General features: G+C 31.2%; 1 protein-coding gene across 19 annotated transcripts in view; it reads right to left on the bottom strand.

Annotated features, from left to right (window-relative positions):
- Positions 1-1,367: 1,367 nt before the first annotated feature.
- LOC146530999 (uncharacterized protein CG43867) overlaps positions 1,368-24,686 on the bottom strand; it is a 267,484-nt gene continuing 244,165 nt past the window's right edge. For 3 of the 19 annotated variants that reach the window (XM_085199749.1, XM_085199762.1, XM_085199763.1), the window contains 27 exons: positions 22,891-22,986; positions 21,888-22,076; positions 21,639-21,755; positions 20,824-20,865; positions 20,343-20,513; positions 19,841-19,940; positions 19,026-19,177; positions 18,674-18,799; positions 18,220-18,337; positions 17,708-17,944; positions 16,873-17,044; positions 16,257-16,464; positions 15,055-15,216; positions 14,548-14,685; positions 14,148-14,292; positions 13,536-13,648; positions 12,900-13,094; positions 9,422-9,541; positions 8,702-8,859; positions 8,270-8,447; positions 7,688-7,843; positions 7,259-7,433; positions 6,950-7,130; positions 6,426-6,555; positions 5,794-5,925; positions 5,296-5,376; positions 1,368-5,167 (listed from right to left, as the gene is read on the bottom strand). In XM_085199749.1, coding sequence (XP_085055875.1) covers positions 4,799-5,167; positions 5,296-5,376; positions 5,794-5,925; positions 6,426-6,555; positions 6,950-7,130; positions 7,259-7,433; positions 7,688-7,843; positions 8,270-8,447; positions 8,702-8,859; positions 9,422-9,541; positions 12,900-13,094; positions 13,536-13,648; positions 14,148-14,292; positions 14,548-14,685; positions 15,055-15,216; positions 16,257-16,464; positions 16,873-17,044; positions 17,708-17,944; positions 18,220-18,337; positions 18,674-18,799; positions 19,026-19,177; positions 19,841-19,940; positions 20,343-20,513; positions 20,824-20,865; positions 21,639-21,755; positions 21,888-22,076; positions 22,891-22,986 — 4,161 coding nt within the window. In that variant the 3' untranslated portion in view covers positions 1,368-4,798. Of the gene's footprint in view, positions 5,168-5,295; positions 5,377-5,793; positions 5,926-6,425; positions 6,556-6,949; positions 7,131-7,258; positions 7,434-7,687; positions 7,844-8,269; positions 8,448-8,701; positions 8,860-9,421; positions 9,542-12,899; positions 13,095-13,535; positions 13,649-14,147; positions 14,293-14,547; positions 14,686-15,054; positions 15,217-16,256; positions 16,465-16,872; positions 17,045-17,707; positions 17,945-18,219; positions 18,338-18,673; positions 18,800-19,025; positions 19,178-19,840; positions 19,941-20,342; positions 20,514-20,823; positions 20,866-21,638; positions 21,756-21,887; positions 22,077-22,890; positions 22,987-23,721; positions 23,874-24,686 lie in introns of those variants that run through there. The other 16 variants (XM_085199751.1, XM_085199766.1, XM_085199752.1 and 13 more) reach the window with 14 other exon arrangements.

Below are 24,686 nucleotides of genomic sequence, written 5' to 3'. Positions count from 1 at the left end.
AATGGTCAAACTTTTGCTTACGCAGACGACACTGCAATTGTCTTTTCGGGTCCTTCTTGGAACGAGGTAAAGCAAACCGCGGAGATGGGACTAGCAAAAGTGTCTCTATGGCTTAAATCTAATGTTCTCACACTTAATATAGACGAAACCAACTACATTTGCTTCACTATCGACAATAGAACTCAACCCGGAACTAATTTTATACTAGAATTGCATAAGCCCGTATAGTAATACTTCTGCATGTGATTGTGCCCCTTAGATCTTGAGTAGAGTTTCTACTACCAAATACCTTGGTGTAATGCTTGATCAGCGTTTATCATGGCATACACACATAGACTATACAAGTACGAGAATTCGAAAAATTATATGGGTTTTTAAAAATCTGAGACATGTAACAAATAAAACAATACTAATCCAAATTTACGTAGCTTTAGCTCAGTCAGTATTGGGATATTGTATCTCTGTATGGGGTGGAGCATCTAAAATAAAGTTCCTTCAGATAGAAAGAGCACAAAGATCCTTGCTGAAAGTTATGTTTTTTAAACCTTTTAGATTTTCAACAGAGTTTATATACTCTAGCTGCGACTTATTGTCTGTACGAAAGCTATATATATTAAATTGTGCTTTGAAGGTTCACAAAGCTGTAGTTTTTTCAAACAACCTGGAACAACCTAACAAAAGGAGGTATGTCCCAGCTTATACTCCTCTTATGAAAACTAAATTTGGTAACCATCAATTTGCAAACCGGTCGAAGTGTTTATATAATGCAATAAGCAAAATATTAAACATATATTCCTTAAACTTCTTCGAATGTAAAAAAGCTGTTACTGCTTGGCTGCGAAGCCTAGATTATGACTCTATAGAAGCCCTGATGCGACGTTGAATTTGCACTACACATACACAAACGCACCCACGCACTCACACACACACACCCACACACACACACACACACACACACGAACACGAACACGAACAGACAAACACATGCACACATTTTAGCTTAAATTGATCTATATACATAAATTTAGTTATTTATTATTATTGTTTGTTTTCTATATATTTTGTATTGTAAAGTAGCTATAATTATATCCCATTTATTTTTGTTTTTGTTTCCATAACGAATGTATGAAGTGTTATGGAAGAGCAGGGCCTCCTGTTACAAGTACTAGTATTGTACTAGTTACTTACTAGGCTGGTCTCATTACTTTCTATGTAGCTATATAATATGTGGAACTGAAATAAATATTTTTATTTTATTTTATTATTTTAATATATATGAAATAATATAGATATATTATCCAGAATGGGGTGGTTGTATATCAAATTCCATTACATTACTAAACGACTAACTATAAATAAAAAAACACCTTAGATAATACATGTTTATTGTTGCATCATTCATCAATTATACAAAAATGTAGGCCAAAATTACATTAGGCTTTTTAGGCCATACGAGAAAAACCATAAACCAAAATATTCCATATAATTAGAAGAAAAAAAAACCCAAAAAAAATAAATACCTATTAATAAATTATTCATTCGCTATACAACCTAAGATGCTTAAATCACTACACAATGTATGTATTTACATACATAATATTATATATCTATACAAAGTAATATCAACAGTTTTTTTTATTTTTGTGTTATGCAAAAAGTGCAACCCGAACTAGCTTAAACGAGACGACGAATACACGATTTTAGTATATTTATTTAATCTAATATAATATACAATATGAAATATTTATTAAATGTTGACATGTGTATGCAGCGTTTAGACTGGACTCATTTTGGTGGAGCTGTATTTAAAAAAACTATGATAAACTTACAAGTGAGTTAGTAACTAGTTAGTTTTTTGAGATTTTCAACAACATTGTGAATACAATAAAAAAAAGATAAATAGATTTCAATAATTGGAAGAAAGGAAACTGTATGAAACTAAAAGAAATTTAGGATATTACATACTTATAGTTAGTATGGATACATAACTTTTATTATAAATAGATTTATTTTAAAGAAATTATAGCCATTTAAATTCTTAATTTGAATAATAATAATATAAAATACACAAACACACAGCCCATCAAAACACACAATCATACAAACTAAAATCGCGTATTCATTTGAAGCTTGGTCGAAATTCATATAGCGCTGTACCATCTATGGACAAATGTAACTACGCTTAGAAAACTACAATCTAATTAGTCGCCGTTAGTTCATAGCTTAACAATCTTACTGATACGAGGAAATATATTCCTTAAATTATTAAAAAAAAAAACTTAATTCATAGATCATAGCTACAGATAAAAAATAAAACAAAAATGTTATTTATTGTATTTCCCTCGTATTGTAGATTATGATCACAAAAGCTGGTAACGTGATTGCTAACAACATATTTTTATAGGTAATTTCAATTAGACACCGAAGAAGTAATTTATTATTACAAAAGTGTCCGTCGCGCGCGCAAACACTAAACTAACATTGAATTTCGATTAATTTCTAGAAGTTTCGAGATTCGTTGAAGATCTTAATAACAATCAGTCGTTTAGTATTAATTTGTAATTACTTTTTACTGAACTTTTTAAATTGAGCGTTTCTACTGACTTATAACAAATGCCTGGATATTAAGGCACCGAATAGAATTTTCGCACGTTCAATTTTAAAAAGAAATAATTAACTATAAATCTTTTAAAATATTTTATATGAAAAAAAAAACTCTAAAAGTTATATTAGGCCCAGAGTATATATAGTAGGATAGGCAAAGGGTCATTTTGAAGATAATTCGTGTTGAGTAGCGGAATCTAACGCCGTGTTATCTACTAACTTTCTGTTTGTCTTTTTACCCGGGCGAGAAATTATTCCTCTTAGTGAGAACGGTACCTCCAACTGTTGTGAGACGCTGTAGCTACGCCACTGACGGCCTCTTACAAAATTCATTCTTTTGAAAATCAAACGAGCGAAACACTTAGGTTTAGCTACCGTTTGGGCTAATTATAACAATTGCAAAAGGTCTTTTATTTTGCAAATGTTAGTATTTTTTTTCTTATTTTCATTTGTCTCGCCTTATCAACATTTCTTATAACAATTCGTTCGATCAATTTAACAAATCTTCTTCAATAAGTTAATATATTATTAATTTCAATGTTATCAGCAAAAAATAACATAAGAAAAAAATATGAATTACAAACAAAACATCGTAAAAATAAAAAAATAACAAAAAAAAATTTACATTTTAACTTAAAAAATATACCTATTATTTAAATACAATGTTGTTTATTTGTGATTATGAATATCTTTGGACACTACACGCTTTAGTTCTACTGCAACTATTATACCCTGCACATATGTATAGAACAGTCGGTAATGTATTGAAATTAATTATTAAATAATTTTATTTTAATTTTAATTTGAATAACCATTTTAGGTTTTCCTCGTTTTATTAGTCTCTAGCGGAACATCCTCTAACTATATTGTGGAAGCGATTATAAAAAAATAAAAAATAGCCCTTATTCTTTAAAAACAACTTTATAGTAAAAGAATATTTAACGAATAAATAAACGAATTTTTCTTCACTGTTATTTACAAAGTAATTTCATAAATTAAGAAGAACCTTTATTTTACATATAAAGTTATTAAATAGAAATAAAACTATAAATAATAATAAATTTCCATACATTACCTAAAAATACAAAATCTAATTGGCGTTCCGCAAACATATCAAAGTAAGCATTATAGCGACTGAAAACCATACGAAATCCATAAAACTCTTACAGTAGGGTCGACGAGTTATGGCCGCCCCGAAGTTAAACTTTCTAAACTTTTGCGCATTGTTCACTCAAAGTAGATAATCAAAAGTAAATAAAATCCTAATACAAATCTGCGCAGCCATCTACAGCTTATTTCAAGACGTCCACGACTCATCGACTGTACTATTCAATCCATACAAAAAAGCCAATCATACAAAAAGGCTAAAACGTATTCTACAAAATATGAGGTATATTTTAAAAACTAGCGACCGACTTTTCTATACTGATACAAAATAGATCAGATCTATATAATTGTTAAAGTTTCATCATTTTGCGTCATTCATTTAAAAGTAATGTTAATGGACGCTATAACTTTAGTTATTGTAAGATTTTTTTTCATTTATATTTGAATATAATATGTCTGTCGTATGTTTAAGAGTTACTTTGGCAAAAAAGATGATTAATTCATTCATTTAGTAAGATTAATGTCAATTCAACGCAATGCAGTGCTATGTGCGAGCGCAGGCGGTCTCAGATAAATTGGTAGCTAATTGTGTGGACGCTCTCTTAGGAACCTATCTGGTGAGTGGTGGCATCACTTCTGCCACTATATGAAAATAATACTGCCTGAGGAAAACTTTAAACAGTTTCTTTGTATGGAAGTTGATACTGTTCACTCTTAAGAAAGCGACTGAATATGATATTCATTTGTTGTAAATGTATTTAATGATGGAGAGTAGATTTCAAAACGTTGGGGTGTCTGTAGGAGATATTTTTTTATACATATGAGAATAGTAAGGGAGTTCAGTGTCAAACTGTAATTTCGACCCAATAAAGTTTAAATGTTGTAATGTAAACTATTAATAATTATTAATAGTCTTAAATTATATAATGACAATGTAGAACTATTTCTGAATTAACTTATTATAATTCTCATAGAGGACATATTTGGATATATCAATAAAAGCCATAATAAAAAAAGAATATAAAAAATGTGTTCAAATATTATTTTCTACGGACAGACATATTACATTCAAAATTTACATCCTCGATCACGCAACATTACTAGTATTGTCCTGGCTTCGTTTCTTGTGATCGGGGGTCGATTTCAATATGTCGGGTTGTCCATGAGAGACGATACGCTCCATATGAGGGAAGGTCGATGTATGGGAGCTTAGGGTCAAAGTGGCATTTCTATCTGACAATGTCATTGTTGTATGCGAGTGGGCGTGGGGATGAGTATGGGAGTGGGAGTGAGGGTGGGAGTGCGGGAGGGTCGACGGGGAGGAATGAGGGAGGGTCTTTCGTATTGAACGATGTGAGCCATTACGTGTGAGAGAATTCATTTGTGGAGTTCCAGGCCCGCAATGGCGGAGGAGGGCATTCTTGTAGTCTGCTATTAAGTGGGTTAGCTCGGCCATCTGGAATGCAATTTAGAAATTTATTTAATCCAAAATATCTTTGGATTCAAATTCACTTTATATATATTTACAAATATATTCTTAATTATTGTGCAGTTATTATTTTTTATTTATACTGTATACGATACCTTTGGCTTATTGAGACTGATCAACATCTTGTGTACGGGACTCGTGGCATCCTCCGCGTCGATTAACATCATTAAATCATCCTGTAAATAAATTTACATAATAATAATATTACCACCAAGTTTTAATATATAGTCTTACTATAATCAATTGTATGTATGTGGCTCCAATAAGTTATTATTGCTTTTGTGCCTCTAAATGTTTGAAACATCTATACTACATTTGTTTTTAGTTAAAACTAACTAACTAACTAACTGTAATATGAAAATAAAAGCCCAGAAAAAAATCCCCGTCATAAGATGAAGCGCAGCGTTGATTTCCACCACTTAAAAATGTCTTGGACATTCGGCATTAATGGAGTGACATAACACTAGATTCCTTCTGCATACTTTTCTATGCCGAAATAAAAACGTGAAACTGTAGGTATATACAAATATAATAATTTCACCAGCTCCACTTAATGCTGGAGATACGTAAAAAAAAAGGAAAACCAATTTTACCTGTAGCCCTCCAAAGAGTCCTATGGAGTTGAGGGCGTATCGCCCTATGACGGCCATTGACGCGAGCTCCAGCACCGTGACGCCGTCCTCCGACACCGCCAGCCATACCATCGATAAGTCGGGTTGTTTTATCTGTAAATTTAGTTAGTTTAGCTATAGTTATCTATTATTAATACTATTTGTTTATCTCTACTCTTGTTCTTCTTGTATATTTATCGATAAATAATATTATAAAGCTGAAAAGTTTGTTTGGTTGAACGAGGTAATCTTAACAAGTAATGGCTCGAATTTATTGCTAGGTAACTCTTTTAAAAAAGAAGGAAGGCTATTAGTCTTAGATATAGGCTGTTATATCCCGATAATATTTAATAAAATGATATATTTTTATAAATTTTATAGCTCTTAAGTAAAGGGTTGTGGGGTCGATTCCCATTGGGGCGTTAATTTCATTTTCTTGCTTTAGTAACAGAACAAAGTGCGCCGTGGAGTCTTGCATCTCAAATTCAAATTCTCAAGAAATAAGCGGTGAGTGGAGGAACGTAGTGACTAAACACTATTTTCTTTTTATCTACTTTGCGGTACAGAGTGTGAAGCAAAAAAAATAGTAATAATAAAGAATAATCTGAATTTACCCGAGCTTGGAATAACGTAGCGCCGAAGAAGGGCCATTTTCTGGTACAATTTAGGTAAATTCTGACACAATCCGCCGTACTGCGGCCTTTTAGTGCTATCCATTTTGATCTCAGTTTTTCTTCTATATCCCTGTTAGACATTTTTAACAAACTATAGCATAAATAATATACTTTTTAAATGTATTTTTTATTATGGTATTTTTAAAGGTAAATAACCTTTAATTTTTTATTTATAAACCTTTTATAACCTTTTATTTATAGGAAGATGTATGTATTTTTGACAAACTATTCAAAATATTTATACGAATTTTTTTCTATTTTTTAAAAAAATATATTGCCCCTTTATAACTAACGTACAATATTTATCATAGTTAATTAATTACTTATTAATATTACAAAAGGAACTTGTATAAAAATAATTATCTATATATATAAAAGGACTTGTCCTATATAAAACATTATACATCATTTATGCAGATAGGTATGTGCGTATGTGTGTAGATGTGTATTGTGTGCGTAAGTACCTGAGTTCGTCGTTATTAAGAGCCGCCCTATATCTATAAGGATAAAACCTCTGCGCGAGCGGTTGCGCGTGCGCGTGCGGGTGCGCGTGTGCCGCCGCGTGCTCGCCCATGTCCAGCTGCGCCATCAGCGCGCCCAGCTCCGCCGCCAGCTCGCGCGTCACCGGGAACCGACCGCCTACCACTGTGACGGGAACAGAGGGGGTCAATTTGATATTTTACTCTGTATTTTTCTGTCTGGATTTTTATGGACCTGTTACTTTTATGGGGAATAAATGTAATACGCAAAAAAATAAACAATTATATCATTACCTTGATGATTTATCTGATAGCAGAGCAATAACCTCTCCTTGTCTGTTTCGGTCCTGACGGAATTTTTGAAGTACAACCTGTTGCGGTACGTTAGTCTGATTACTCTGGAATTTTCGAATTTTCCAGAACCTTTCTCTCTTAACGCCGTCTCCCATTTTGATATTACGTCGCATAACTGAAAAAAAAACTAGAGTAGTATAAATGCATAATATTTTTTATTTCAATTACTAGTTCAATAATTATAATTAAATATGTATATTATACATAAAATAATAAAAAATAAAATTAAAGTCGGTTTTTAATACATTTAAATAATAATAATTAATTTAAATAATACCAAAAACGAGGAGATTAAATATTACTATTACTTTTCTAGATTTGAATATCGATTAATCTTCTTTCAATATATGAAAAACACTATTTTCTTACTTTTTTATCCGGTTTAATGTGGTGTTCCAAGTCCTTTTCAATAGGATCATCGCTGAACAACGCAAAGCCTGACGCAGCTGACTCCCGACATCCTAATTCAGTACTTAACGTCGATAAAAACTCCTCTACTGTTGTTGAACCGTCGAAACTTATTACCTGAAGTGAGAATGTGACTTATTTTTATAGTTAGTTAAATTATGTAAAAATAATTACAATTGAAAAGACGTACTCCTATATTCGTGAATATTTTTAATAAAATTTCAAAATGCGTAGAGATTTATTATCAAGTTTTTATCCTTTTATTTGTAAGAAAAGATTATAGAATTATTATTGTTGATTATAGAGGCTATTGATTAAAGCAGAGAATTTTAAAGCGTAATTTAAAGCAAAACTTGTTTCAACTAAATTAAAGAGTATAACACAAAAAGCACCGCGCAATCGAATAAAATTTGCATTCAATTAATAACAAACAATTTTTAAAACATTCTGTAATATAGTTTTATATCATGTTTTAAAAATATAGATTTCTTTTAAAAAAAACAAATGACTCTACTAAAAGTCAATTAAATCATTATAACATACCTGATAAGTATTATTGAGCATATGTACAGGTATAGCGTGTGGCAGACAATGATGATATGGATTCTTTAACAATATAGATAGCACCTCCATCCGCGAAGGTTTGTCCGTCCGTCCGCCGTTACGTAACGTCCTCTCTAACGCGCGTGAGCAATACGCTGCGTATTTACCACATTCCGTCCTGAAATTGTTGTAGTTAAAGTGAGATAAAGTAATTCAAAATATGAAGTTACATATATGATTAATTTTCGGCGCAAAAATACTCAGCTCAAAAACCAAAAAAATCGTTATTTTCTTCGTTTTAATGCGTTCAAACATTACAATTATACAATTGTCAATTGTCAAATATTACAATTATATTGTTATATAATAATTCATATGATTTCTATAGGATTAAAGATAAAGAAATATAGAAAAAATAACAATTGAACTTACTTAGAATCAGCATGCCTGCTCAAATGTAATTTCAAATACCATAATAGCCTGTTGTTCCGCGGTACAAACAGACTGACGGCCAGCGCTAGCAACTGCCAGCCTTGTACAAAACTGTACGTAGGCGGGTTACTCTTACAGTCCACAGATAGAAGTGGCGCCTGTAAAAATCCAACATGTGTAGATTATATTTTATTAAGTTTTTAATGATTAAGGTCTTCGTTATTTTCAATTTGCCTTTCTCATATGATCTTAATGGATAGAATAATGAAAATGGAACTATTTATTGGCTTCAAATGAAAATGACTAAACTGACTGAAACTGGCTGAAGTTGATCAATGAATTCGTTTACCCTAATGAGTTGTACACATCGTTTTATTATATCTAAAGTTCCAGTTGAAAATTGTGACGCACTTTTCATAAAATTATCTGATTAATACATACGTTGTTAACGAAAATATGTAAATTGTAAAAGAATTTTAATCTTTGTGTATTTGAGTATGAATAAATCTAGTTTCGTACTGTATGCAATATTGGAATTTTAAAAATATTACTTGAGCGCGTAGACATTATTTAAATAAATACAATTCCTGTAAATGTACAAAAAAATAATATTATTGTACCAAACATTTTAATAACACAAATGAAATTTAAATCTCTACTAATCCAATTGTAGTGAAAATAAAGCCGCCTATCCATGACAAGTGCGCCACATAACATTACCTGTATAGAACTGGGCGATCCCGCCGAGTTCTGCGGCAGGTCGCTCTTGTTGTCGCCGGTCACGGACGACGCGCCCGTGTCGCAAGTGAACAACGACTGCGTCGCGCACAGTAGCAGTTGCTGTACAAATGAAATGTTGGTGTTCGGATCGTCAGTGGGGGGCTTTGTTTCTACGAGACTACTGTCTTTTTTATATTAATTGGTAAGGCTTTATGTTTGTGTAAATGAAGTTGCGACTCAATGTGATAGATAATATATAAATAGTGTAATGAACACTACTGAATGTTAGTGAATGTTGTTAAACAGGTACGAGTAAAGCATACAGGCAACATTTAAGGGGGGGGAGTTGTTATTTTTTTATGGTTAAATGAGTCAAATAGGACATCTATGTCGTATATTACATATATAATAGGATAGGATTTGTTCTCATTCATAATCATGTATTAGAATTATTTAACTAGGTACATAAATTCTCAATAATTATTAATTACTAACTGTTTCGTTTTATTATTTTAAAAGGATTTTTTTATTTATACTGACTACAGTTTAATAAATAAATTATAAATTAGTTACCATATTTAATAAATATTTAAAGTTTAGTTAGTGTGTGTGTGTGTGTTAAGTACGTAATATTAAGAAAATATTTACATAATGTGGAAATAATATTGTCATGTGTGTATCAAGTTGCCTTCACCAATTTTAAAGTACTTGCCTGCACTAAATTAACTATTGAAAAAATATTTTCATGAAAAATATATTGAACTTTCACCGTGTGTTATACCTATTATGTACATTGTGGTATAGCTTAATTTTCTAAATCGCAATACAACTGCATAGTGTTATTAAAATTACTATAATATTGATATAGTACTTCGAATTGTATAGATAAAAAGGTTACATTAATTATTTTACTAACAAGAATATTAAAAGAAAAAAATAATATCAGAGAATAAATTGTAAGCGTTTTGTTCAAAGAATTACAATAAATACTATTTGAAGGAACAAAAAAAACATAAATTACATATAATTATGAAAACCATAAATTACGACAAAATGCAGTTGTAAAGGATATAAAATTATCTTTACTTACCTCCCACATACTACACATACATATATAATATATGGTCTAAACAAACTTGCAACGTCAGCCTTTCATACAAAGGAGATCGTAGTGCATAGTAGCTATGACAGTATGGGATGAAGAAAGAAAAAAACATTCCCTAGAAACTATGGGGAGGGCAGACATTCTTGGAAAAAAACTTCAAATTATAAAAATAAAGGGAAAATTTACACCAACATTCCATTTGATATGCGACTATATTTATAAAATATTTGGTCATGGCAACATTTATATATCATCTGTTTGAGTTGCCACATTGAAAAGTCATTACGTATTAATGTTGCCAGAACTAGGAGATCAAGTTGGAATACGACTTTATAAGTAACGTATTATTTTTTTAAATAATATTTACAAGATAATAACCCATTTTTAGTAAGAAGCCAATAAATATTCACATTTACAATTCCAAATTGATCATAACGAAGCTTAGATACAGCGACACACAAAGCTGTACACTTATATATTTAAATATGGTTTGTTAGTGTATTTAGATTCCGAAATGTAAATAACAAATGCGACTAATTTCGGAAGATGTGCTCTAAACTAAAAAGTTATTTGTTTTAATTATCTATTAGAATGGACTGCATATTTTGTTTTAAGTTGCATTCAAGGGATGATATGAATTATAATAATCACCCACCTAGCAAATATTCCTTACCCCAAAAAAGAAATGATAACTTATTTTTAATATAACAAGAGTTTTAACAAAAAATAACAAATGAATTAAAGGACCAAAACTCACAAGCTTCTTTTCATTTAACGTTATAAGAATATTAGTAGAATGTTAATTCAACATTATATACAAGAAAGCAGGAGATTTAAAAAAAAACGGGATTGAAATCTACAAATTTCAATTGAGCCTATATAGCGTCAATTATGATAAACAACTTGAAAAATACACAGTCCATTCACATATATTATAATATTAATTAAACTATATCTAATTATTTATATTAAACTAACACCAACAAAACAATTTATAAATAATAAAATAGCTCGGAAGAGTGTCTACTATGAAACTACTCTGTGTACAGATAAGTGACAAGTTATAATATATATAGGTGACATATGAGAAAAGCATTGCGGCGTTTCGCGTGAAGCTTATGCTGAATAAGCTAATTAAATATTGATTAAATATATTTATAATACATTTGATGGTATATATGTATATCGCGAGTTTTATTATCAATAAATTATTTTAAAATTAACTTATTTGGTCAAAGTATTAGGATTGTCGTGCCAATCAAGGGTGAAACAAGCACGACAATCAAGGGTGAAATATTTATTTATATTTTCACTTCTTCTCTGTGGTTTCGAAGCAAAGCGCGGCGTTGAGTTCTGCCACTCAATACGCAATGCCTCCAGAATTCGGCAGAAAGGGGAGAACGGACTATCTTAACACCAGGTTCCCTCTGCCTACAATGTTGTGTGCGGGATACAGCGTGAAGTTGATTTTTTTATTAAGATTTCTGTTAGCCACTAAGTGGATCAAAGGATAAAAGTAAAGTCGTCTTTATAATCAGGCATTATTTTGACTTTTAAAAATTTCGTGTCGTTTTATTATTTTTGTTTTATTTCGATAAGCATTTATACTTTTATATACCATCAGATGTATATTGATATGAAATAACAATAAGGTTATATTTTAATTTACAATAAATAGTAACAATTTACTCTAACATTAATGTTATATAGTCTGTGCAATAAATTTATTTATTTACAAGTTTATATTACATTACTTTGAAATCAAGTAATAGCAAGATGTATAGCATATAATTTGGAGTTTACTTGATAGATGAAGATTGGATGTTGTGAAGTATCATAAGATATATATCTTATGATACTCTGTCGATATTTATATTTATTATTATTATTATCAACAATTTCAGTTGTATAATTAATTGATTAAGTTTTTGTTATATTTATTTGAGTCGCATCGTTCGTTAAATAGGGGGTTCAACTCCCACTGCACATTAGACGGAAAGAGATATATACGACTATAGAGGATATATGCGATATAAGTGGGATAAAATATAAACCGAGTCAACTCGAGTTGAAATGGAGTTAAATTATTCTGAGTTAAATGGAATTTCGAATTATCTTGAGTAACTACTTTTTTATCAGTTTAGACAATTAAAAAAACTAATCAACTCCAGTCCCATCACTAAACCCTAACATTAAAAGTACATTACGGTTAAAGAGTCGTGACCGTCCTGAAGTTAGAGAAAACTGAGCATTGTTAACTCAATAAGAAAATAATCCCAACTAACAAACAAATCAATTTCAAGATCGCGCAACTATCCACAGCTAAGTTCAGGGCGGCCCTACGAGGCAAGCCAGTACGCAAGAAGCACTCACAGCGCGCGGGTGTCTCCGCGGTACCTGCACGCCGTGCTTGGAGTGGTGCGGCGCGCTCTGCTTGCACAGCGCCGATACCAGCTCGTCTTGCAACTCCGCCACCTCCAGGCACTGCTGCAGCGCGTTCTGCGCCAGCACCACGTGGTAGTCGATGCCCGCGTGCTCCACTGCCACTGACATGAACAGTTGGACGCACTGAAAACCAAACATTTGCTATTTTTAATAGATTAGAAACAAATAAAAATTTGAACTCGTCATGGCGTGGCATCTGCCACTTAATTTTCGTAACACGTAATGTGTACACCGGTTAGTTCCTAGAACTATGTCGGTAGAAGTGCTTGCTATGTCTGTCCCTAGAGTTAGACCCCTCGAACGCCAAGCGATGGTTGGATGTTGTGATGCTGTGAGGACATAAGAGCCAGTAGACTAACCATCCAACCAGGATACTGAAGAACGTACACAAGAGACTAAGGGCAGACTCTGGCAATAATAACCGGGACTAATGCCATGTAGAAGATTATAATTTTTACAAATAAAAAAATAATATACTTGAATTAAAATTATTTAATTTAATTTAATAAATGATTTTAGTATTAGTTAAACATTTTTTTATTTAAAAAAAAAACTTTATATTACCTTAAATAATTTCAAGGCTTCTGCTTGCAACGCTTCAGAATTGAGTGATGTTAACGGAGACGTTATATTTTCTTTGGAATATAATAATGTTGGATGCCTCCATAATACACAATCTGTAAAGAAAAATACTTTATTAATAATCTTTTATAAGAAATCTTTTAGAGGTTAATTTTAAAAAGCCATACTAGAAAGAATTGAAAAGTATCTGACTACTAAGTGGGATATAGTGTGTCAAATACATACTTACAGTAGTGTACCGACTTTACAGGAAGTATATAAAAGAAGCTTGGGTTCTGTCTCCACGGGTCATTATTATTATTGTTTAATTTCGAATGAAAATAATAAATATTTCATTCCCCCGAATGGGAATAGAGCCCACAATCGTTGTGCACACTTGCGCCTTTGCGCCAACGACGATAAGAACAGGGAATTTATATATTAAAAACATTTTTTTATATATTATGGCTGAAGGTCTGATCTAATCCAGCACTGGCACTGCGTAAACAAAAGAACAGTAACATGACTCCTTTATATACTCATTTATTTTATTAGAGAAGAGTTGAAATACCATTCGATATTAAAAAAAACACTAACAATCACAAAACAACTTACTAGGATCGCCATCGGTTTCCATAAGTTTCTGTACTAATTGCTCAAAATGTGTCCCTTGACTGAGTCCACCACCGCTCACCACTGTTAAGTGGTAGAGCCACGAGTCCTTGTCGGATTTGCTCTCGAAAAGTAAGTAGGTTGGGCCCTGGAAGAAAATTTGATTTAAAGATATTAGTGTAAGCAACTGCTATTTATATTTAAAATTGTATATGATAATTTCATTGTCAATTTGAAAATTGTATTAATAATCAAGTGAATATCTACGAATCCTTATCGCATTTATTCTCTAAAAGGAGGTGAAAAGAAATGAGTGTTAAGTTTTTTATAATTATTTTTCTTAGTTAATATTAACTCACTCACAATTTTACGTTATTATATACAAAAATTTCATAACACTGACCCCAGTGACCTGATGCTGAGGATATATGGCGACGGTAAGGTTTCTAGAATCATCGTTCTTTTCCTCTGAATCCGAATCGGACACGTGTTCTACGTCTTCCACTCGCGCGTCTCTCATGTTTATTTGGCCAGTTGGGTTCTGAAAAATGTAAGAATTTATGTATATATTCATTTTGGAAAATAAAGTATTCGAGTAAAAGAGTTTTATTTAAACTTCAAATACTAATTAAAATTTCACAAGAACAAAATTCCTTACATAAAAAACATATTTCAAAAAAGATTATTGCTGGAAATTCGACTTTTTTTTATTTTCTTTATCTCACATCTTTTTGATAGATGAAAGTACTTGTTCTAACCAGATTTCAACATCTACATTATTAATAAATAGTCTCTCGAAAAGGTTCAAGCTAAAAACCTTCCGAGTTGACACTTATCAACAATATGCGAAAATTTGTCAATGTTCTCAATAACATATTTAATAAGTAATAACTATCAATTATAAAATCACCTGGTCACCAGGAGTCTTAAAATACAGGAACATCTTGCCAAGTAAAACACACCAACTTTTCTTGGCGTGTCCATTTTTAACTTTAGTGAGCCAACCTTGTATTGTAGGCTTGTTGTCTTCTTTGCTTAATAGTAATTTTGTTGCGTTTCGCCTTTGGACGTTCTGTAATATATTAATAAAGAAATTTGTAAATATTTATTTTGCCAATATTTATTTATTTATTTTTAAGGGAAACATACAGTACAATAAATATATTCTAATAACACACAATAAATATTGCATATACCAATCTATTTCCCACAAACTACTTACTCATAAATCTAAAGAACAATTTAAGTATCGACGCCTAACCAAATACAAAATAAAAAACAATTCATAAAAGTTTCTTTAAACAACCCTTGAAATTAATGATTTTTTTATGAAATATGCCCGAAACATATGAAAGTATGAAACATTTTACAAAACCTTGAATTTAAAAACAATTTTTATAGATAAGGTGCCCATATAAAGGTTTGAAATATTACAAAAAGCTTAAAAACAGTTTTTTCAATATTATATTATTATATAGTTTCTTTTCTAAACTACGCTACTTGTAATATGGAAATTAAATACTTTTACGGTTTTCGTGGTGTAGTGGTACATACTGTAATTGTAAATATAATAGTTGTGGGTTCGATTTCCACTCAATGGAATAAATTATTTAAAATTTTCAAGGAAACATAAATAAATTGGAAAAGTTATTGAAATCAGGTGATGATTGATTTATTCATATGCTTTTTATTCTCGCTGGTTTTCTCGTTACATATTTTGTATCAATTTTAAATTTAAAAAATCGGCTATTTCTTAATTACCACGGTACCACAGGAGAATATACCCAGCATTTCCGACTAGGGATCTTTTAATAAGAAGTAAATGAATATGTAATAATTTCACTGGGTTTGTTTAAATTATCAATCACTTTTCTCGAACGTGAGATTACTGTTGCCCTATTTCATAACGACACCGGGAAGGAGGACAGGAGGAAGAGGGTACCTCATCCCTAAGAATTCGAAAGCACTGCGTGTCTACGTGAATAGGAGGTAGTCAGGAACAGGGTGTTCCCTGTGGGACTCGAATCTAGGCTTGCAGCTGGGTAATAGTAATAATCAAGTAATAAATAAGGTAATAATAATATTCATTATATGAACATATAATTAACTTACCTGTAAAACTCTTATCCAATCCTCCATGGTGGCAATGCTATCAGCTGTCAGATAATAAGTCCGACTGCCGGTGAATATTTCAAATGTGGCTGCACCTTCGTTTCGTGATATTTTACAAGCTTCACCCAAACCGATTTGGCCTTGAGGTTTTCTATTAACTTCTGATTGGGACTTCCAGTAGGATAGCGTGCCGTTTTTGAGGACAAACCTGGTGAAATTAAATTTAGTAGAAAAGTGTTTTATAATGTAAGTAAGTATTATAGAAATAATTAAGAATTATTGGTTAAATATATTTAAGGAGTTCGTTACTCGAGTACGTTTAAAAAAAAAGACTAAGTTTTAGTAAATTTGTAAAAAACATTAAATTTACTGAATATTCTTTGTATATCTTTTTAATTTAAGCAACTTAAAACTTTACACCATCATTTTTACATTATTTTGCTTGTTCCAATGTAGTTGTCACATAACCATTAAGTTGTTGTTCTGTTTTTATTAAATTAAAGTTTGTTTTTATTAATAAGCCTAAATAAAAATTTGATTAGATGCATTAAGGATTTTATCCAGGTCAAAAAGTTTAAAGAAATTTGTGAAAAAAAATTACGATATTCCCACTAACCATCTCTTCCTCCAAGTCTTCAACTTGCCACCCAGCTTAGCCAGGTGCCCGCTCTTCTCTAGTGCGTCGTGTCGGCGCGGAGAGTCCCGCGCGCCCAGCGCTCCGCTCTCGCATGACACCGCGTCCGGGGGGATCGCGTAGTCGTCCGACATGCCTGATTCGAAGGACGTGTCTGGAACGAATGAGTTAATGAACAAGTGGTGAATTGAGTGAATGGATGGTTGAATGAGTATAAACATATTATGTTTATTCGCATGCCCAAATCAAGAAAAGTAAAAATTTCATAGTGAGCGAATGAATAAATAGACAAGTTAGTGTCACCAATTTTCGGCACTTCAACTTGTATCAATGTCAATTCAAATGCCTGGAAATGGCTTACATAACATATTTTCACAGTGAAGTCCCATACAATGAGTACATATATGTAAAGAAACCATATATAAAATTATATTGAATATACCACCAAGTACTAACCATTTGTACCTTTATATTGTGTGTGTGTATTATATATTTATGCATAATATAATTCATTATCCATTTAATATCTCTTAAACTAAACAGCTAGCATTTTAGATGTTATACTAAAAAGTTGAATCATTAATTTGAATTCAATGATTCTATATTCTAATAACAAAGTACTATGCGAGTGGATCTGAACACTATTGCATGTGATGAAATGAAAACTACTTATATTGCTATTCATTAAGAATTTTCGTTTTGTTATCATCATAATGAATGGAACTGTAATAAACCAAAATCAAAAAAATCCTGACAAAAAATGTATGTAAATAAATGTAAGATACACATTTATTGTAATAAATGTTTCAATACAAACCTCTAGTTTTACTCTGTTTACTCGGCGATCCACTGCTAGATCTTTTGGCTGGACTCAAACTGGAGCTGGTCTTCACACTCTTGGAAGGACTGCTTGCACTTAAACTAGTGTCTGATGAACTGCACTGTCCGTTCGTACTGTTTAGCACCAGACCGTGAGGGCCTGAGGTTTGTTGTATGGAGGCTGGGAGCACGCTTGTTAGATTGATATTGTTGATTGGCATTTGGGAGGTTTGACCTAAAATACATTTATCATTAGAAAAATACTTTTATATAATGCGCGCCTATGGAAAGTTCTAATGTAAAGGCATTCCTTCATTAATGATTATTTCTAAAACTAAAATGACTAAAGAGGTAAATATATAGTTTTCTTTTTGAAATGTAAACATTCTCTCTAGACATAGTCAAATTCTTAACAATTATATGTAGAAAATATAAATTCTATATTGCAACAGTAGTATAAAATCAATATTTTTAATTTACACATTAACCTATAGTAGCATAAAAACATACCATATAGAGGATTATGATGTGGTGTATTATGGACAGTGACACCCATAGATTCTTCTCCATCCGACGAGTCGTCTGAAGAATCCCCCGTAAAAGGCATCGATCTAATTTGACTGGCTCTCTAAAAGATTTAAAAAATATAGTAATTTCATTATCGATTGTGGACACAAATTTAATTTTTAGATTCACCCTTTATCCCCATTCATTAAATTTGTTTATTTAAGAAAACTTAGATCCCATTTCATATTGAAATTGATAAGATGTATCAGAACGACAACTTTAGGTCTTTTATTCAATAGTTTATAAACATTTAATTGGCTCAACAAACTGGCTTAAAAATATGTAATTAAAAATTAAAAAATAAGTATTATACTATAAAATTGGCAAAAAAATATTTCTTAATCTATAACACTATTACTATTCTAAGTGAAAATAAACAAAAACAAACAATAATCACCCCCTTAACAGTAGCATAAACAGGCACAGAGATATCCTGGTAGCTCGTCGACTCGTGCATAGTCCGCGGACATGGCGGCGGACTCAGCTCCTCTTCTATTGACTGTTGGAGACCGTCGTCTGCTACCTAGTGGAAATGAAATTATTTTAATTAGTAAATTATCTTATTAATATTAAATTAATATTACAGATCTAAAAGTTTATTAGGATTGATGTTTTCTCGACTTTCACGTAAAAGATGAAATTTTACTGTGATGTTCTGATATGGAAACCCAGTCCCCCAGAACCCCAGTCGGCAATCTGCCACGACTGTCCCTTGCACTACGACATTCACAAAATAACTTCAAACTAACCTGATATATTTTGGCCTCCCAGCTGGGGAATCTGTGTAAGGGCGGAGTGGGGGGCCTCGGCTGTTCTGATGTGGAACTGTCTCCAGTGGAAGACCCACCACGACTGTTGCCTTGAACTATTACATTCACACCTTGCCATGCTGGGGTTCGTTCTGGAAAATAAATGGAAAAACATGTTTTCATGTATTATTATTATTTATTATTAATTAAGGTCGTAGCTGCGCAGGGACATTAGCGTGCGACTATAAACGCAACGGTTATGCGCAACTCTCACTCTGGTAAAGAAGCAAAAGCGCGGGGTTGAGTTCCGCGACTTAACGGGGAAGTTACTTATAAGAAATGATAAATTTAAGTTTGCGGGCATATGAAATTTTGTATGAAATGAACAAAATAAGTATAAAGTGAGTTTTTTATGATATACCTATAAATTTTCAACATTCAAACTTTTCTTTTGTTTGTATTGTGAGGTATTATAATTGTAGGTCTATGGGAAGTGTTTACTCTATATGTTTTGATTACGCGGCTAATTAATTCCATACGAAACTTAGCAAAAAATACAACACTCGTAATTTTTTGATAGCGTTCACTTAAAATCTTAACATTTTCTATGCTCTAAGGAACCACAGACATGGATATACGATATTAATTTTAATTCGAAAACTCCACACGATCATGAGATAGATGGTACTACTGATAGAAGAACAGAAAGACAGACAGACAACAACGTTAAAAGTTTGTATCACACAGAACATCTAGGGAAACTCCTGTATATATATTTTTTATAAATATATTTATATTATATTTATATAACTAACCTCTACTAGGCGTATATATTTCAGCGTAGTCGTGTGTCGTATCACCGTCGGTCGACGTGTTCGGTGTTGTTGGTAGAACTACCAAATTTTCTACTGCAGCCTATAACAAAACATATTATTAATTTGTATTACTGATTTTACGGTTTCTTTTTTTAAATATTTTAAAATACATATTAAATACTCTAAAAGATCATAATTATTTTCTTAATAGTGTTTCAAACAAAATATTATATTATAAATATTTAATGTATTTGATGACCCTCTGTTATCTAAATTACTTAGTAAAGTAACAAAGAAAAAATTATAAGCAAAAATAACAATACATCATATGAGAAGTATTATTTATGATTCATATTTTTTATAATAAAACATGAATTTCATATCAACGTGGCGAAATTATAATTGCTTCCATATTCCTATATTGACAAAAAGTTGAGAACTACATTAAAAAATCTTCAAGTCAAAGTAAAACTATGTATATTATAAATCAAAACAAACATACAGCTAAATCATCTGCTAGAAGACTGGCCGTCGTCCTTTCATCCATGGTCTTGTTCATAGTATTCAATTGACTGTTGGCACTAGTCTGCGTCAAATTAGTAGTACCTATCGATAAATTTCTTCTATGCCTCACCGGTGTACTGTAATGGGGTTCCGATGAAACAATTGGCAACTGAAACGAAAGAAAAGCAATTTCATTAAATAAATTAAATTGTTTTTTTATCTTCAGTCTTGAAGTATAGTGTTGAGTGGCGGAACTCAACGCCGTGCTTTACTTAGTTACCAGAGTGAGGAAATGAAAATATTAAATATTTCATTTGCTCGAGTGGGAATTGAATCCACAACAGTCGTGTATACAGTTGTATGTACGTGCACCTGCACCACGACAACCTCAATAAGTAAAATAAATCAAAATAATAATTAACATATTAATTCTATGTACTAGCACCATCTATTATAAATTGTAATTTTTATTTCAATACCTTTATTCTTGTTAAGTCCTTGTATTTTTTCAGTGTTACCTCCTGTGTATTAGATTTTTAATGTTAAAATTGTATACAAACTGTATGAATAAGGGACAACAGTCATAAAAAAAATATATTATTTACTTTACAAATTAATAAAGTTTCATATATTAATTAAAAATTAAATTATTAATTAAAAATTAAATTATTAATTAAAAATTAAATAAATAATTTTGAATTTTTATATTACTTGATTTAAAATGTTTAAGTACATTTTAAACTTAAAAAAATATATATCAAAATTAAGAAAAGATTTTGTAATAATAAACAATTTAGCAATTTAGATATTTTACACTACACACTGAAGGCTGAAATAAAAAATCCTAAATAGCAATGCAATGCTGTGAATCTAGAGATATAACAAAATAGATTGTGCTTATAAAAAAATACTATGAAATAAATAAAAGATTGATTATTGGATAATTTTCATGCAATGTTTATACCGTTTGTCACAGTATAAGACCTTATGAAACAATATAATTTAAATTATTTAGTATTGAAGATTACAATAAAAAATAAAACTTATTATTTAATATAAGATTATAGTAAATTTCAGTTCCTCTAAATAAAACAGCTATTATACACACTAAGCCTATAAGGCTATAAAGTAATTTATTTTCACACACGGCAGTATATACTCGGTCTATAGAATATATAGTAACAAAACATAAAATAATCTATAAAAGTGAATTAAAATAGCATTACAAATAAATAGGTGGTGCTGATAAATAAATAAAGAGCACATCAACCACAAAAATTCTTCTAAAATCTACCTGGGGGCCTTCTAAGCTCTCTGAGCGACGACGATTGTTTGCCAATAGGCTTGATGAGGCTCGAGTGTCCTCAGATCTCACTTCAAGGGACAAACTCCCCCGAGAGGGTAGGAACTGCTAATAAAGGTTTTAATTCTAAATCTTATATTTGGTTATAAATAATAATTTCCTACATGGAAAGGTATTTTTAATTATTATATGTATATGAGAATGAGGTCTTATCATTTATTATATGCATTTTGTACTTACAGCACAATTTCTGCTTCCTTGAGCTGCTATGTGGTTTCTTAATAACTCAAGCTGTTGATTACAGCGGTCGTTTTGTTCTCTTAATTGTTGGTTCTGTTGTTCGAGTTCACGGAGCTTGTTCGTCACCCACTCCTTTATGCGGGCGGCTTTTGCTTCCACTTGTTTCGCGTCTTGGAGTCGCAGCTGCTTCTGAAACAAATTAGTGTTAATGATCTATTCATTCATTTAATAATGTTTTGATTTTGAATTTTTGTCCGTTCGGATTAGATATTAATCGCTTATATAAGTATTATAAAATTAAATCGTATGTTAAAAAAATATCGAATATGTTATAGACACATTCGATAATAATTCAAATATTTATTTATATAATGTACAATAGATGAAATTTTAAAAAAATATACCTGCATTTTCTGACTTATGTTTTGTATTATTTTAATAGTGGTTTTTGCTAAGAGTCTTTACCTACTATAATCATTAATATAGGAAACAAAAATAAATTGAAATAAAACATATTTTCAGTCAAGAAATTATAAAAAACGTAACATGAAGTCAAACATAAACAAAAACAACGTCCTCTTATAAAGCGTAAAGTAACGTTATAAACGTCATAGTGACGTTACGTAATGACGTATCAGTCAATGACGCCAAGGCAAGGACCGGATAATGCCTCACAATTTTATCAATGCATTCAATATATACAGGTGAAATTTTACGAATATTTGAAATTTTACGAAAAGAATATTTGTTTTTATTTTACCTTAAATCATAAACATTGCCAAATACAATTTATAATTATCCTTCAAAAATTAGAAATCCAGAAGTAAAAGCTTTCTAAACCTCGTAAACAAAATTATTCCCTAAAGCGTACTTAAAGTAAAATAGGCATTCTCAAGTCAAAGTTACATAAGCTTTTACGCAATAAATTACAAAACGTTTCTTTTTGGGTTGGGTTGTAGTTAGATCTTAAGGTTTCGGAATTATGAACTATATAATTGCGTACCTGTTCTTCAATTTGGCCTTCAAGTCTTGAGATGGCTTTCGGCGCACCCTCAGCGCCAGCTGGCCACTCGCAAAGCCGCTGCTCCATGGCGCGAACCTAAAACGCAAAAAGGCAATTCTTTAATATAATATTTTTTTCAACTTTTCTATTATGATATTTTTTTTATAATTTTGGGCTGTAGGGCGCGAGGGTTGTAGGTTCAATTCCCACACAGGAGAATTTATTATTATTATTTTATTTCTTCGCTCTGGTACAAAGCTAAAGGCGTGACATTGAATTCTACATACACACAATGCTTCAAAAAATCGGCGGTAATTAATTACTTCTGCCTACCCTGCCATATGAAAAACGACCATTTTATAAAACCACTCAAAGTTACATATGATTCAAGATTTAAATTACTACATGTAATATAATATATCTATGTAATACCTAAGTTTAATATGGCATTTCGTATTGTTTACATAGTACAAGATTATACGAAACCGCAGTAATGTAAAATCATTCCACTTGACATATAACCTTAGACTATACATCTGTATTAGGAGTCATGTCGTACTTGGTTACATTCTGAAGCTGACCGCATTGTAACAATGTTATCAAGACAAGCTGAATACCAGCTAATAATATATGTTGGTATGAGTATAATAATAGAATTTATATAATGCATTTCACGTTCATTTAAATGAAATATTATATGTCTTTAAGAAACAAAAAAAAATAGAATACATATTTTAATTAATAATTAATTAATAAAATTACTAGGTTTAGGTTGTTAATATAAGTTATTCGCACGAATAGATTATTTTTTAAGTAGGTGTTGATACTTACACATATCCATACAGGTATGTAGGTAGACCATTGTGACGGCTTTCGTTATAAGGAGTGTAAAATGGATTACTTCTCAATACATTTTAGTTCATAGTTTATATTTAATAAAGCACTTTTCACTCATTGATCACTTATTTTCGATTATTTTTTCACTTTTAAAGGAAATGAAGGTATATAATAAATTATTTAATATGAAAACTATGCTAAAGTAATACAACAAAATTTTTAAAACATTTTAATATATCGATTTTTGTTATAAGCTTCACAAGAAAAATAAAAGTTTTTAATAGTTATATTTCATGAAGGAAGGCGAAGAACAATGCAAAGAGAACTGAAGGAATACCCAGGAATAGATCGCATTAATCACAAATGCCGTAATTTGCCTGACTCATGACACGAGGGGACGCCACGAATATCCAGAACTTTCTATATCGGGTAACACTTAGAGGGTGGACGTGGAAAAATAAATGATGGACACGTTCAGGAGGAAACTTTCAAAGTGGACAATAAAATACGCATGTATCAAATTTAATATCAGAGTGCTGTTTTGAAATTGTCGCTTGAATTTTTTATCATCTAAGCCCCATTAAAAGTAAAAATTATTGGTTACAAAAAAAGACAATAACGTTTTGTTACTATTTCTATACAAATATATTGAGTTTGTATAAAATATTGAATTTTAAAATCTTTTCAAGTACTTATCGTAATTTGGATATCTTGTATAATAATACTTATTAGTATAAAGTTATTAATTTTCATATAGAAGTTTGAATTTGTGGCCAAGTGTAAATAGTGTGTAGGAGGCACAAACAAGTACGTTCATTACCAAGTTCTGTCTAATTAAACTGTTCGCAGCAATGAATTGTTCAGTTGGAAGCTTCCTTATTTATATTGCACTCGGCGGCAGTTAAAGTAATAAAGCTAGAGAGGATGCTGTGAAAGATTACTTCTTCATAATATTTACA

The sequence above is a fragment of the Heliconius melpomene genome, chromosome 16 (assembly GCF_056956725.1).
Source record: "Heliconius melpomene rosina isolate 202511_hmr_F chromosome 16, ASM5695672v1, whole genome shotgun sequence".
Lineage (NCBI taxonomy): Eukaryota > Metazoa > Arthropoda > Insecta > Lepidoptera > Nymphalidae > Heliconius > Heliconius melpomene.
This window is presented reverse-complemented; position numbering and strand designations above follow the sequence as displayed.